We start from the raw sequence: 14088 nt of genomic DNA on the forward strand, positions 1-14088 counted from the left end.
GAATTTTAACAAAGTGAATTTCAATTTGAATCACTTCATGAGACATGAATTAAAATTTTAATAATAAAATTAATACTTTTATTTAAATTTAAATGAAAAAATAAATCTAAACTATTAAAATATATTATTAAAATTAATTAATAAATTTGAAATATATATGATATTAAAATAAGAAAATATATTAAATTATGTGTAAAATTAAAATGTATTAAAAATAAAATAAAACTTTAATTGAGTGACAAATTAAATATTTTGTTAATATAATTAGTGTGAATTTAAATTCCATCATAGATCTTTTATAATTTTAAATTAAAAATTAAAATATCTTATTGTAAATATAAAAATATATTTTAATAATTTTCTTAAATGAATTGATAATTAAATAATAGTATAGATAAATACATAAATATTTTTAATATTTCATTAATTTTTTAGAAAGTAAACTGTTACTCCAACTTGTTGCTTGGGTAAAGCTCAATTTGGGCTTAGTGATCCAAAGAGGTTTCAAATTATTTAAAAGAAAAGCAAAAGCCCAATCTTAAATCAAAACTCAAAAATCGCCCTAAGCCGCCACCTTTTTCAGCTACCGGCGGTTGCTCCTTCTGTCTTTGCCTTTCTCCATTGTTTCTCCATAGCTGCTATCCTGTAAGTCTCATCTCTGCTGTTTTTTTTTTTTTTGAAAATTATGGTGTTTTAAGCTTAATAGAACAACAAATGAAACTCTTTGCGAAATAACTTAAAGCCTCCTTTTAAACAATCATTTTTTAAACAATCATTGTTTCTATCTTTCCTCTCAGTTTATCTTTGGTTCTTTTGTTTACCCTTTTTTAAGCTTATTTAGTTACGTTAACTATGAGAAACTCTTGTTGAAAGTTTAGTTTGAAAAAGCACCATTGGGGGGGGGGGGTTAAAAAATCTTAATTTTAATTCATGAATTGGCTTTTTCGGTTAAGTTCTTGTTTGGGCTTTCCTTATGTTTCTCTTTGTTTGCGCCTTCAGCTAAAGCTTTTTGATTCTGGGTTTTCTTTATTTTGAGCTTTGAATTTAGAAACTTGTGTTTTTGCTTAATTGCTTATGCTAATGTAGTTCACCTTTTGATTTTTTCAGGATATGGGATCCTTGAATATTAGAGATGTCTTGACAGCATTTAGTCCTTCTTTGGACTATTTTGCTATTAGTTCTGGAGATGGTCGTATTAAGGTAGCTAAAGTCATTTCAAGTTTGCAATTGATTGATGATGATTTTGAGAACTAGTAGTGGTTGCAGCAGTTTATGGTTCAATGTGTATAAGGATGCATGTTTTCTAAAAGAAATATTTTTATATCTTCTGTTAGATTTGGGACACTTTGAAGGGTCAAATTCAAACTGAATTTGCAGACATTATATCAAGTGAGGCAACAAACATATATGCTAAGGCAGAAAGAGGGCATCTTTCAATTGATTACAAATGTATGAAATGGTTGTCTTTTGACAAAAAGGTTTGTCATTTTGTATGTTAATAAAATGGTTTTGCGGAATTAAGATGATGGGCCTTTTCTTCAATGATGAACTAACTTTTGGACCAAAAACTGTTAAATTTGCAGAAGAAAAGGAAACTTGGAAGTGCTTTGCTCATATTGGGAACAGGAAGTGGTGATGTCTTAGCACTCGATGTGTCTGCTGGTCAGCTGAAGTGGAAAGTTAGTGATTGCCATCCTGGGTACGCACTTCTTGTTGGATTCATTTTTAATCCCCTAATTTACCTTTGAAACCTAATGCATATATTTATGTTAATGATGTTACTGATTTTAATGCACACATATGTGGGATGCAATTATCAGAATGGAAGTGGAAACTCAGGACAAAGTAAAGTCATTACAAATAATAATTGAAATTCTATTACTACTGTACGCAAATATAAGTTATGTCTGAATTTTCACCTTCCTTGATGAGATCCCAGGAATTTATGCAATTTATATCTCAGTTCTTTAGATATGCATTTTGCGTTCTTGCAGAATGACAGAAAATTCTGATTGTATTATAATAAGCTCATGATGATTTTGGACGAATGCATTAGCCATTAAGTTTGGATATTGATTAGCATTGTTGTCTCTGCTCATTTTGTCTCCTAATGACTTACAGGGGTGTCAGTGCCATTGCATTTGCTACAAATGGCTCTTGCATTTATAGTTCTGGGGCTGATGGGATGATTTGCAAAATCGATTCATTGACTGGAAATCTATTAGGGAAGTTCAGAGCTTCTACAAAGTCAATATCCTGTATGGCTGTCTCATGCGGTAGGTGTTTCTGCTTTTGACCCTTCTACTCTATGAGATACTTATGCTGAATCCATCATCTCAAGATGGACTTTATCTTCGATGATGGTATTTGTTTTACCAGGCATTTATGGTTTAGTATACCAGACATATATCACCAAGTTAGTGGTTGAAGAACAATAGTGGGACTCTGCCACATGAAACCAACTTTATTGCATATTCCTAAACATCAAATGTGATAAAACATATGAGATGGCATATAGGAGCTTCCCTTGCTTGTGTTAGATTGAAAGCATTCTTTTTCCAGGCTTTGGTGTTTGTTTCTTGTTGCTGATGTTATAACTTGGATTCGGACCCTTCTTTTAGATGGAAAGACGTTAGTCACGGCAGCTGGGCAGTTGAAGTCTTTTGATTGTTCTAATCACAAAAAGATACAGAAGTTTACTGGACATCCTGTAAGTGTTTACAAGTTATGTGCCTTTTGCAATCATAACATTATCCAATTAAGTGTACATGTATTTTGAAACTTGTGATGTTGTTCCCTTTGCCATTAGTTAATCAGTTGTTTTCAATAAATTCATAGGGATCTGTTCGGTGCATGATATTTACCGAAGATGGAAAATTTATCCTATCATCTGCTGCTGCTGAAAGATATATTGCTGTATGGAGAACAGATGGAGGCAAAAAGCAGTCTGCTAGTTGTGTTTTAGCAATGGAGCACCCTGCTGTCTTTGTAGATAGCAAATGTGTTAATGGTGATATCTATGTTCTTGCGATTTCGGAAACTGGTGTTTGTTATTTTTGGTATGGTCAGGATGTTGAGGCACTGTGCAATGCCAAGCCCACGAAGCTTTCAATATCTTTGGGAGATGGTTTATCTAAATCTCACAAAGGTGCATTACCTATGATATTCGCTGCAAAATTGCAAGGCGTTGCCAAGCAAGCATCTGTGCATGCATTTCTTGCCCATGGTTTGTTGGTAAAGCCATTGTTTCAGAAAATGGTCGTGCAGTATGGTGCAGACATGTTATTGAGTAGCTCTCAGGATGGAGTCCTTTTGCCAAGGAGTCAATCCCTTAACAAATCAAAGAAAGGGCTCGATTCACAGAATAGAGGTACATGTGATCATAATTTGTAATTATGCCGGAATAGTAACTTCAGTATCATTTGGCAATAGCTACACGTGTTGGTTTCAATGCATTGTGAGCCTCACTTTCTTGGAGGTCCCCTCGATACAAAAACTTTGGGCCTATGATGTTGTTCTTGATTTCTCGGATTCATCAAGTTGAACATTACAGTTATTCATATTATTATTTGTTGGGTGTGCAAAAAAAGTAATGCTCTTTTACCTGGTTGGCTGTTTTAATGCAGTCTTCAATTCCCAAAATGACTGCTATTTATCTTTTATTGCTGTTCAGTTCTTAATTTGTTTTTAATTTTTTGCAGTCCTAGACTTCTAATTCTAGTTTCCTGACAGTATTTAGGATTATATATGTTGTCTTTGTTTGATTTCGCATGATAGCTAATTTTTTATTATGTAAACAGTAATTGCATTGGATCGTGCAAATGCTGAGGATGCCTCACTTCCAATCCCAAAGATTTTTTATCTTCTCGAGGAAAGAGAGGATAGACATAGAAGTTTGAGTGTTGGTACTGACAATGTGATGACTGATTCCATTGACCATGGGAGCCAACAAAAATTTGTGGATGGAAAAGGTAAATGTAGCTTTCAAATATTTAAGTGTTCGGAGCATTATCATTAACTTTATTAGCTTCCAATTTTGTCAGTCCGTCTTGGTTAATAGTTCTTCTAAAAAGTTTGTGAATCCCATCAAAGTGGTTGCTATTGCATCTTGAGTATACCGGGTCTCCTTTAATCTTGTAAATGTGCCATAAGCTGGAAAATAAATGCTATATCAACAGTTCAAGAATAGAACCATTGCTTTCACTGATGAATAACAAATTGAAACAAGGACTGGATGGAAGCAATATGAATCTTTCTTGTTAGATTTCTTGATGTTATTCGAATATTTTGTTTTCAATATTTGTGCCCCTACTGATTTTTTATTGGTTATTTTGGCTTATGCAGATGCTTCAATAAAATTAGAAGCCGATTCAAAAGCACTTTGCATGGAGGATCAGTTAAGATCACTTGGAATACTTGATACATGTAACTCTGATTCTATCGTCTTTGATGGTATTAATCTTGAAGCTAATTTGCCACCAAAGAAGGTTCGTTTTTTGTTGATCTAGAACACAAAATCTAATATTTTAAGATTCCAAATATCTTGATTTTATTTGTAAGATTTAAATTCTTTTATTTAGCTAATTTTTGTATTACATTATCAGATGAGAGCAGCTATTTCTTCTATGGAGCCTGGTGACGCTCATAAGTTGCTTGAAGACTTGGTGAAATTGTGGCAATCAAGGTTTGCTTAAGTTTCCGTTACTTGCATTCTCTGTCTTAACATTTTGTATACCAATAAATTATGCTACTTGGGCTTGCATGTGAATGTCGGCCACATACCTGTTTTTGACATTCACCCGTGTCCAAGTTACTTGGTGCTAGAGTGAGTTTTTGTTCTCAATTTAAAGCTCATTTCATTTTGTCGAACAATCCTGCATTTCTTTTGGCATGAAAATAGCTACAAACATGATATGCTTGAAAATTCTTTCTTTTATTGTTTTCTACAGGTCAAGTAGTGGAAATTATGTTCTTCCGTGGATATATAGTTTATTACTGACTCACGGTCATCTTATGTCTCAAGAATCCGAAACCCAGATGCTTAATTCCTTATTGAAGGTAAATGTTGTGGAAGGAAAAATTCGTACCCTTTGTTTCTACTAGGAAGCATTCTGTAATGACTGGGTTCCAGGACACCCCTGCCCTGTAACCCTATGCATCCACATATGACCATCACCCTACGTGCAATTTTACTTCAAAGGTAGTGTCCCCTTTGGGGACCCATCAGACTCTTCAAGGATTTTTCTTACACATGTGCGCCTCCTTTTGGTTCAAACCAAGGTACTTGTGTTGCAAAAAAAACTGTCTTAATTGAGATATCCTTGTTCTGAACCAGAGAAGGCCCATCTGCAAGTTACATTTCCTTGAGGGGCCGGTAGTTGCTCAAAGAGGACAATAGTTTTTATGTAAGAGATATTTAGTGCAACATGGAAGAGATAATTTGGAACCCAATCAGTACACATTTGCCTTCCTGATTTCACTCTTCCTGAACAAAATTGCCCTTTTGTCATTAAAGAAATGATATCAATAAATGTAATTGTACTTAATATTCATGATGTCCCTTTTTCCCAGAATACCAAATCGAGAGGATTGGCCCTTCAGCCTTTGCTACAATTATCTGGGCGGTTACAGCTAGTAACAACACAGGTTGGTAACCTAATGGCGCAACTTAAATTAAATATTTATTCTGTTTGATTGTATTTCTTATGTTCTTGAAACAGATTGACAAGGCGGCTCAGAACAGAAGTCAACACTCCACAAGTGATCACAAAATGGATGAAAGTGAAGATGATGATGATGACGATGTAGATGATGTTCTTTATGGGGAAGAAGATGAATCCCAAATAAGTAGTGATGATGATAATTAACTGCCTTCAGTGCAAGAGGTAATACTAAAACCATGTTTTGTTATTAATTCTGGGATAATTTACGGGAATGAATTTGATTGTTGAAGATATTCTCATTTTGTGGTGAACAATTCTCTGAATCTCGAGTCAAGTTGCTTTAGGTTGTCAAGATTGCCACAAAGCTGCTAGTAAAAATTGACTTATTCAGTGGTTGAAAATCTGTTGGGCCTAATAGGTAAAACTCATGATTCGGGTAGTTGATACTTTTTAGTTTTCTGGTCAGTGTTGCAAGTCTGATCGAACTGGTTTTATTTTGTTGAAAATTTTGTCTAATAGGAAAACTTGTGATTTAGGTTGTTGATATTTTTAGGCTTGTGGTCATTGTGGTCCAGTTTGGTATGTTATAGTACCAGTGAAAACTGGTTGAACCAGTAAAAACCAGCTTTAAGCTTCTTTAAAAAAATTTAAGAACCAACTAGTGGTTGGAAGACGTGGAATGACCTTTTTCCGTAGGTATTTGGATCAAATTGAATCCTAGGGTCATCATTAACTCATTGTTGGGAGGGGATTTAGTTGAATATTATCCCAGGCCCAAACAGAATTAGTATCCTTCTAGGGGTTTTTTTTTTAATTAATAATTAATTGTTATTGTTGTGTATCCATTGCAGATCCAAAGTTGGAGAATTGTGTGTTTTCAACAGAAGAGAGGCATTGTCCAAATTATTTTGTGCTGCTGCTTACTCATAAGATGTTTACATGGTCTAGTTTTTCATATTTGTCCACAATTTTGTCCGTCCCATTTGTTTACCATGTTACCCACGCTTGGGGTGAGTGTTGGATACCGATGCAGATATTTTACTTTTTTTAAAGCTTTTGAAAGATGATTACTTTAAACTTGGATACCCAACTTGAGTTCGAATCTATATGTTTAAATCCTGAATCTTGATTCCATAAAAAGTCAGATATATTATTGAAATATTTGTTGAAAATGAGTATGACGTGAATTAAACTCAGTACCAGCATTCTAGCAATACGAAACGAAAGTTCTTAATTTGGGACATCAATATGGGGATTGAAATATCGAATTAAGTGATGGCTAACTGTATTATTACTTTTCTTTTTTAAAATAAGGATATGAGAACATAATTATTACTTTGCTCCAAAGCAATGGGTAACAGAACAAAATTCGATGATGAAAATGAAAATAGTATTATTCAAAAGTTTTTATTTAAGTTATTAAGTTGTTAAATCTTTTTTAAAGTTTCAAGTGACTATGTGAGGATTTGTAGTTTAAATTAGTATCCATCGATGAGTAAAAATATATATGTTGATAAAAGTTATTTAAATTTTAATTTGTGAATTCAGTATCATTCAAAATTATTTTATGAAAAAATTAAACCGTAAAAGAAAAAGAAAAAGAGAATCCAGAGAACAAAGAAAGAGTTATATAACATTGATTTTAATAATCCACTAAGTTTTTTTGAATAATTTAATGATCAAATTGTTTTTTTTTAATTAAATAAATAAAGCTAAAGCTTATGAGTAAAGTTGATTGTAATGCAACTCTCAATTGCTTGTTAACACGAATGCCATATAGGTAGGATAAGGAAGCTAGACTTGTATGCGAGTCAGATTTATCCATCTGGTCCGATAAATTTGGTTTCAGCCGGACAAATATAATTAAATCCAAGCTGGAAAACAATCAATATCATAAGAATTTTTTTTTTTTAAAAGAACTTTCCAATAAATAGCATATCAACTAACAAGTAGTTCAAAAACATGTTGATTCATCATGTTCTAGTGAAGTAACTTTAGAGGGAAAAAAAAACACTATTATCTGACCAGAAAAATTGTGCATTGGCTAATGCTTGAACAGGTTAACTGTTTTCTTGTGAAGCCAGTGTAATTCGTCGGTAAACTGCTTGGAAAGTCTGCCCGCCATTCCGAGCTACCTTTTGTCCTTCTTCAGTCGCGGTACTCAACAGCTTTACAACAGGATCAGCATCGAGCTCCATCTCTGAGAGGGGTTCAAACATCGGATGATTTTGCAAACAAGATTTCATCCATTCTCCAAGTTCTTCCACGTCTGTAATTGTGTATATAATCCCACCAACTTTAAGAACATAAGCATACTCATCTAACAAGTGAGGGCTGATTACCCTACGTCTATGGTTTTTCTCTTTGAAGTGCGGATCCGGGAACAAGAAAAACATCTTCGACAGCTGCCCTTTCTCAAAGTAATTCGGGATGTATTTCATTGAATTAGTTCGAACAACGGAAACGTTCTGGAATTGACCGGGATTTGCCAACCTTAAACCTAAAATCCTTTCCTTCACATACTCGGTCACTTTATCCCTAAGCTCCATCCCAATCATTAGTGTTTCAGGGAAAAGAGTTGAAAGACTAATTAGAAGCCCACCAAAACCACAACCAATATCCGCAAACTCAATCTTTTTGGAACCATCAGAACAATCTGATGAGGGGAATAATTGAGGGTAATGAAGTGAGTAGTCAACATGGCTAGGGGAAAGTGGAACCGGGAAGTGCGAGTCACTTAGAGGATTGCTGTGTGCTCTTGCTCGATAGAATCTCTTCCGAGGCAAGCCAGTTGACTTGCTTATAGTCGGGTTTGCCTTGTTTTGCAACATAATTCCCCTTTGCAAGCTCTGCAACAAGTTAAAATTTCAGATAAACATAAGCGAGAAACTAAAAACAAACATTCAAATAAAAAGAATGATAGCAAATCGATTCTTCCTGAAGCCATTCACCATCAAACAGAAAGTTAGAAATATATAAAGTAAAAGACAATGTTAATCCGACTCCTCATTTTTTTTTTCCTTGAAGTACTAACATCTGATATCCACGTCTAACTTATATCTAGTAACCCTTCAAATACATGAAAATCTTGATAAAAATTGAACACACTTGTGTTCGATAATCACACCCGAGTCCAAGTAACATTGGTAAAAACAACACAAATTTTATATCCATAAATCCAAACAATAGGAACCTTAAACCCCATTTCAAAAAACCTACTTAAACATCAAAATCCCTAACCCAGTAATGATAATTCATAATCAGATTAAAAAAACCTTAAACCCAACTAGCATCATGTTGGCCTTAGGTAGTACATTGTTCCGACATAGTCATGTCAGACATGAAAATGTGTGAGAGTAAAGCAATCAAATGCTGGGTTCTTATGTTATTAATCCCAATAGAAGAAAAGCTTGAACATAGGCATTTCATAGACTTTCAAGTTTTCCCAACAACCAAACAGAGAATAAATCAAAAACACTTATAAAAATGAGAACTGTCTCAGGAGATATGCAAATTACTAGTTAAACATCAAATAAACAAAAGAAACCCAAATCAATAAATCCCAATAAAATTATTTAAGAAATTGAAAACTAAATTATTTCAATGGAATTACCGGAATCAGAGAAGCAAGAACACAAAAATCTTTGGTTTCTTCGTGTAGGGCGGCGCTGTGTTTCAATCGGGTTTGTTTCGCCTTGTTCTGTTTCAAACTCCTTTTTAAGTTTCATAGATGATCGAAACGCTATCGTTTCAAATAATGTTATGGCTTGGGGAGCTTAATACCTCTTTTGCCCCCTCTACTATAGCTAAATTATCGCGTTGGTCTCTGTATTAGTGTGTTTTTTATAGGCCTATACTTTTTGGACAGAATCTATCAAATTTAGCTCGAGCTCATTAGAAGCCTAGTCTTAGCTTTGTCAAGTGCTATGTCACATAAAGTGGGCATAAGCAATTCGCAAAAAAACATAGAGGGAAGAATATTCAACATCACTTATCAATTCATCACCTTTTCAAGCTTAATATCGCTCCATTTTGTCTCCTCAATTAACTCTAACAATAATCTTGACTAACAGCTAACCATTTTATCATGTACAATTGGAGTAGAATACTATGATGGGGACCTATGTCAAGTCATCCTTCCTTTATAAAATACCTTCCTCCAACCTCAAAGTAGGAGAAATAAGAACTCGAACATTTATTGTATAATAATAATGTTAAAACTCTCTTAATTTTTTTATATAATGTGACTATATAACTTAACTATTATGGCAATAGCTTCATTAATTTGTTTAAATAAGATTTTGTTTTTTATTACATTTAAACAAGCACTTAACTTTATCCAATTAAGCCATCCATTGGTATATTCCCAACTAACCTGTCATTATGTAGAAGTAGACTATTGTTTGTTATTTTGTGTGAAACTGAAGTTGTTGCCTTTTTTCATATTTTCCTTCAGATTTTGTCTATAAAACTTTATTTTTCAATTGAAATTAAAATAACTAAAAAATCAAAAACCATTTAAAATATAAAAGAAAAAAATAAGAGGAAAAGAGATTAAAAGGAGACGTAATAAATTGCAAATTAATGCGTTGTTTGTTTATTTAGTGCATTAACCTGAGAAAAGTTTAATTATTATAAAAGTGTTAAAATAGTTTACAATTTAATACATCACATATATAATAAGGGTAATTACATGTTATTATTTATTATCATTATAGGTTAGTCCAAATTAAAAGTGATCTAATTTGGTTAAAGTTTTATTGAGCTTTAATTATTAAATAAAGTAAGGTCAAATATGTGTAGATACTCTAGTAATTGAGTTCTAATCAAATTCTAATTAATGATGGGCTAATTAGGAATTAGAACTAATATGACAAGGTTATAAATATTAGGGTTATGGTTCCCAAATTACACATAAGATATCTTTTCTAATATACCATCATTAGGAAAGAGAGAGCAAATATTTTTTGAATTTCTTGTGTGCTAATTTGGAAGATCAAATCCCTAAGATCCGATAAAACTTCAAGGAATTTATGAATTCAAGTACGCTTCCGTATCTAATTTTGTTCTTAATTTATTTTTGATGATTTGACATGATAGATCCTAATTTATTAAGTTTTATTTTAGATTTATTTTACAAATCTAACAAGTAGTATCAACTTTGTCATATTGAATTATTGAGAATGAATTGATTCTTTATTAATTTTTGATTGATTCGTTTTTCTTTTTAATTTTATGGATTTAATATTTTAATTGTATATTAAGTTGAATCTTTGAAATTCTTGATAATTTTTGGGTTTTGATTTTTAAATAAAGTTTTAAGGTTTTATAAATATAATCAAGTTTAATATTTACATATACTATTCAAAAGATAAAAGTTTATTTATTTATTTATAATCAATTGATAAAATTGATTTGTGAGTTTTTCTTTCTCTTCTTTTCACACAATTATTTTATAAATTTTGGTTACAATCATTATTAAATTAAAGTTACAGACTTACAACTTTTTCAATTGAAGATTTCCAATTGGGTTGTATAATTGGTTTTGAAAGTTAATTCATTTGATAATCGAATAAATGAATATTTTTAAGATGTTTTTTTTTCCGCACTATTTGTTTTAAATGTTTTGTTTGTGGTTGAATGTATATGGAATTATCATATTTTGTCTTTATTCATGATGAATTATATTCACCATTGAATTCAATTCATATATAAGAATATTACTTTTGGTTTCGGTATAATTATTTTATATAAGTTTTAGTCCTTATGGAACTCAACTAAATTTAAAATATTTGAGATTTTTTTAAATATGGTGGCTATGAATTTTCATAAGTAGTTACGCATATAAAGACTTTTATATAATTTGGAATTCTTTTTATATTTAGTGGTTATGGATTTTTTTTAAGTATTTGTGCGTATAAGGAAGTTTTATGATAATATCTTTAGTCATGAATATAAATTTGAATTTACATGAAATATGTAAGGCAAACCAATATTATTTTTATATTATTACAATTGTGTGTATATATATTATATGCATATCAATGATTTTGAGGATTAATGCATGATTATAGTTTGTGTGAATAGGTACTTATAACCATTATTCAATAAGATATCCTTTATAGTTTAATTGGTGAAATTCAGTTTTGTTGGATATCGTTGAAGTTGTTAGTTTTTTTTTTTTTTTTATGGTTAGATATTCGATTTTATAGGTATTTTGGTGCAAATTCATGTCAACTATATACATATTTAAATATTTTGGTTTTAAGTTTGGTTTTATAATTTTAGGTTTTGGCATCTTATGGTTCCAAATATTTGGTTAAATTATAATGATATGGTTATTGTATGAATTGTGAGATATGCCAAATATTATGATTTTATTTTTTGAGATTTATTGGCTTGAAAATATTTTTCAAGTATTCATGTGACTATCTGTTTAATCATAAATACAACTTAGAATTTACATGGTAAATTCAGTGTAAGTTTTTCTATTTGATTATGAATACATGTTAATGTGTGAATTGCTTTGATGCCCAAATTATGAATATATGTGCTTGTTAATTATTTGTCTTTAAACCACTACATTATTTTTGGTTGGTTTTGATATATATTATTTTGGAAAAAAACCAGTCAAAGATAAATTATTTTGTTTTAAAATATAAAAGGTTGCATGTACTTAAGTTGTGTTAATATTGATCGGCCCAAATGAAGGTTAATAATATTACATGTGCAACTATGGCAATAAACATGTGACAATTATTCGGTTTTACATGTGAGCAATAAATTGACCCAAAGGAAGATTTATGATTCAACATGTTCTTATTGTCGATGTTTACTTATTACACCAATATATAACTTACAAGTTAATATTTTTTCCAAAAATAAAATATTAATGGAGTATCCAATATCTTGAGATGAGGTTTAGCTTTATTCAAATTATTTTGGTTTAAATTTGAAGTATTATGTGAGGTTGTTTATGGTTTATAATTTATTCAACTATTATTATATTTGCCAACATCATTGTATGTTGTTTTGGAATAAATATATATACATATTTATGCTATTATCTTTTAATTTGATTGAAAGATAAGAAATATTTGGAAACAAAAAATTTAGATTTTGGCTTTTAGGTTTTAATTAAGGATATCTAATATTTTAAATAGATTAGTTGAAATAAAATGTCACCAAAGTGAAATATCAATATGATTATATGTTTTGTGATTCATGCATTTATTAATTGACCCAAAGGTAAGTTAATATTTGGCAGAATTTCAACGACATCTGTGGTGATAAATGTGTGACAATTATAAAGTACTTTATGTGAGCAATATGTTAGTCCAAAGATTAATTCATTGTTTGACATAATTTATTGTCAATGTTTGATTGCTACAACAAGAGTACCACTTACTGTTAATATTACTGTCCAAAGACTTGATATTAATGTTGTGTTTGGTATCTTGAAATGGGATTAGCCATTATCCTAAATTTATTGTTTACTTATGAATATTAATGTAAGCTTATTTTTATTTATTTTTTCTTCTATATTCAGCTAATTCATCTTCTATTGCCACAATATCTGCTAATATAAATTCTATACCCATGCTTAATGGGACTAATTTCAATGAGTGGAAAAGGCACTTACTTAGAGTGTTTGGTTGTATGAACATAAACATTGCACTAAGGGGAGAACAACCCCCGCCTCTCACCATGAAAAATATCCTTTATGTTAAAAGGGATTTTGAGAAGTGGGATCGTTCAAATTGCATGAGTTTAATAATCATGAAGTACAACATTTCAGAAGCCTTTAGGGGCAAAGAATCTAAAAAGGTTACTCAGTCCAAAGTTTCCTTGACGAAATTGAGAAACGTTTTGCTAAAAACGATAATGTTGAAATGACATCACTTCTGACTTCTTTGATGTTTATAAAGTATAAGGATCAAGGAAATTCTGAGCGATCTAAGGGCTATGAGTTTTATGATCCCACAACTAGGAATATTTTTGAGATGAGAATTGCAACATTCTTTTAGGATATTGAGTTTTGAGGAAGAAATAAGGTTAGAGACATTGCTTTTAAGGAGGAATTGAGTTCTAACTTAGTTCCTACTATCACTTTTGATGATGTTTAGGTTCACATACATGTTATTGATTAAGAAGTGAATCTAGAACCTCAATAAGAAAATGTTGAACAACTCCCTATTCAAGATGAGGTAATTGTTTTAGAAGAACAAACTCAACAACCTCAAGAATGAATGTCATTAAAAAGATCCACTAGAGGAAGGGTTATAATGACTTTAGTGGAATATTTTGACCTTAAGTTGCATTTGATGAATATTAAGTTAATGGTTTCTCAATGGTAATATTGATCATACATTTATATGGTGCAACTAGAAAACTTTGTGTCTGATGATGCAAAGTTAATTATTTG

The 14088-nt window shown here is 31.3% G+C and overlaps 2 protein-coding genes across 2 annotated transcripts; one reads left to right on the plus strand and one right to left on the minus strand.

Annotated features, from left to right (window-relative positions):
• The first annotated feature begins 515 nt into the window (after nucleotides 1–515).
• LOC108454234 (uncharacterized) lies at nucleotides 516–6803 on the plus strand. Its single transcript, XM_017752623.2, has 14 exons — nucleotides 516–645; nucleotides 1108–1200; nucleotides 1335–1478; nucleotides 1584–1699; nucleotides 2122–2276; nucleotides 2622–2710; nucleotides 2839–3370; nucleotides 3801–3971; nucleotides 4345–4487; nucleotides 4605–4684; nucleotides 4950–5058; nucleotides 5572–5646; nucleotides 5721–5885; nucleotides 6515–6803. The coding sequence occupies exons 2-13, from the start codon at nucleotides 1111–1113 to the stop codon at nucleotides 5865–5867; spliced, it is 1851 nt and encodes a 616-aa protein (XP_017608112.1). The 5' UTR covers nucleotides 516–645; nucleotides 1108–1110; the 3' UTR covers nucleotides 5868–5885; nucleotides 6515–6803.
• Nucleotides 6804–7526: 723 nt separating this feature from the next.
• On the minus strand, nucleotides 7527–9414 carry LOC108455738 (tRNA (guanine-N(7)-)-methyltransferase). The gene is made up of 2 exons (XM_017754281.2): nucleotides 9277–9414; nucleotides 7527–8512 (listed from the first exon to the last, which is right to left on the minus strand). Exon 2 carries the CDS (start codon nucleotides 8492–8494, stop codon nucleotides 7724–7726), a length of 771 nt encoding a protein of 256 aa, XP_017609770.1. The 5' UTR covers nucleotides 8495–8512; nucleotides 9277–9414; the 3' UTR covers nucleotides 7527–7723.
• Between the last annotated feature and the right edge of the window lie 4674 nt (nucleotides 9415–14088).

Source organism: Gossypium arboreum, chromosome 9 (assembly GCF_025698485.1).
Source record: "Gossypium arboreum isolate Shixiya-1 chromosome 9, ASM2569848v2, whole genome shotgun sequence".
NCBI lineage: Eukaryota > Viridiplantae > Streptophyta > Magnoliopsida > Malvales > Malvaceae > Gossypium > Gossypium arboreum.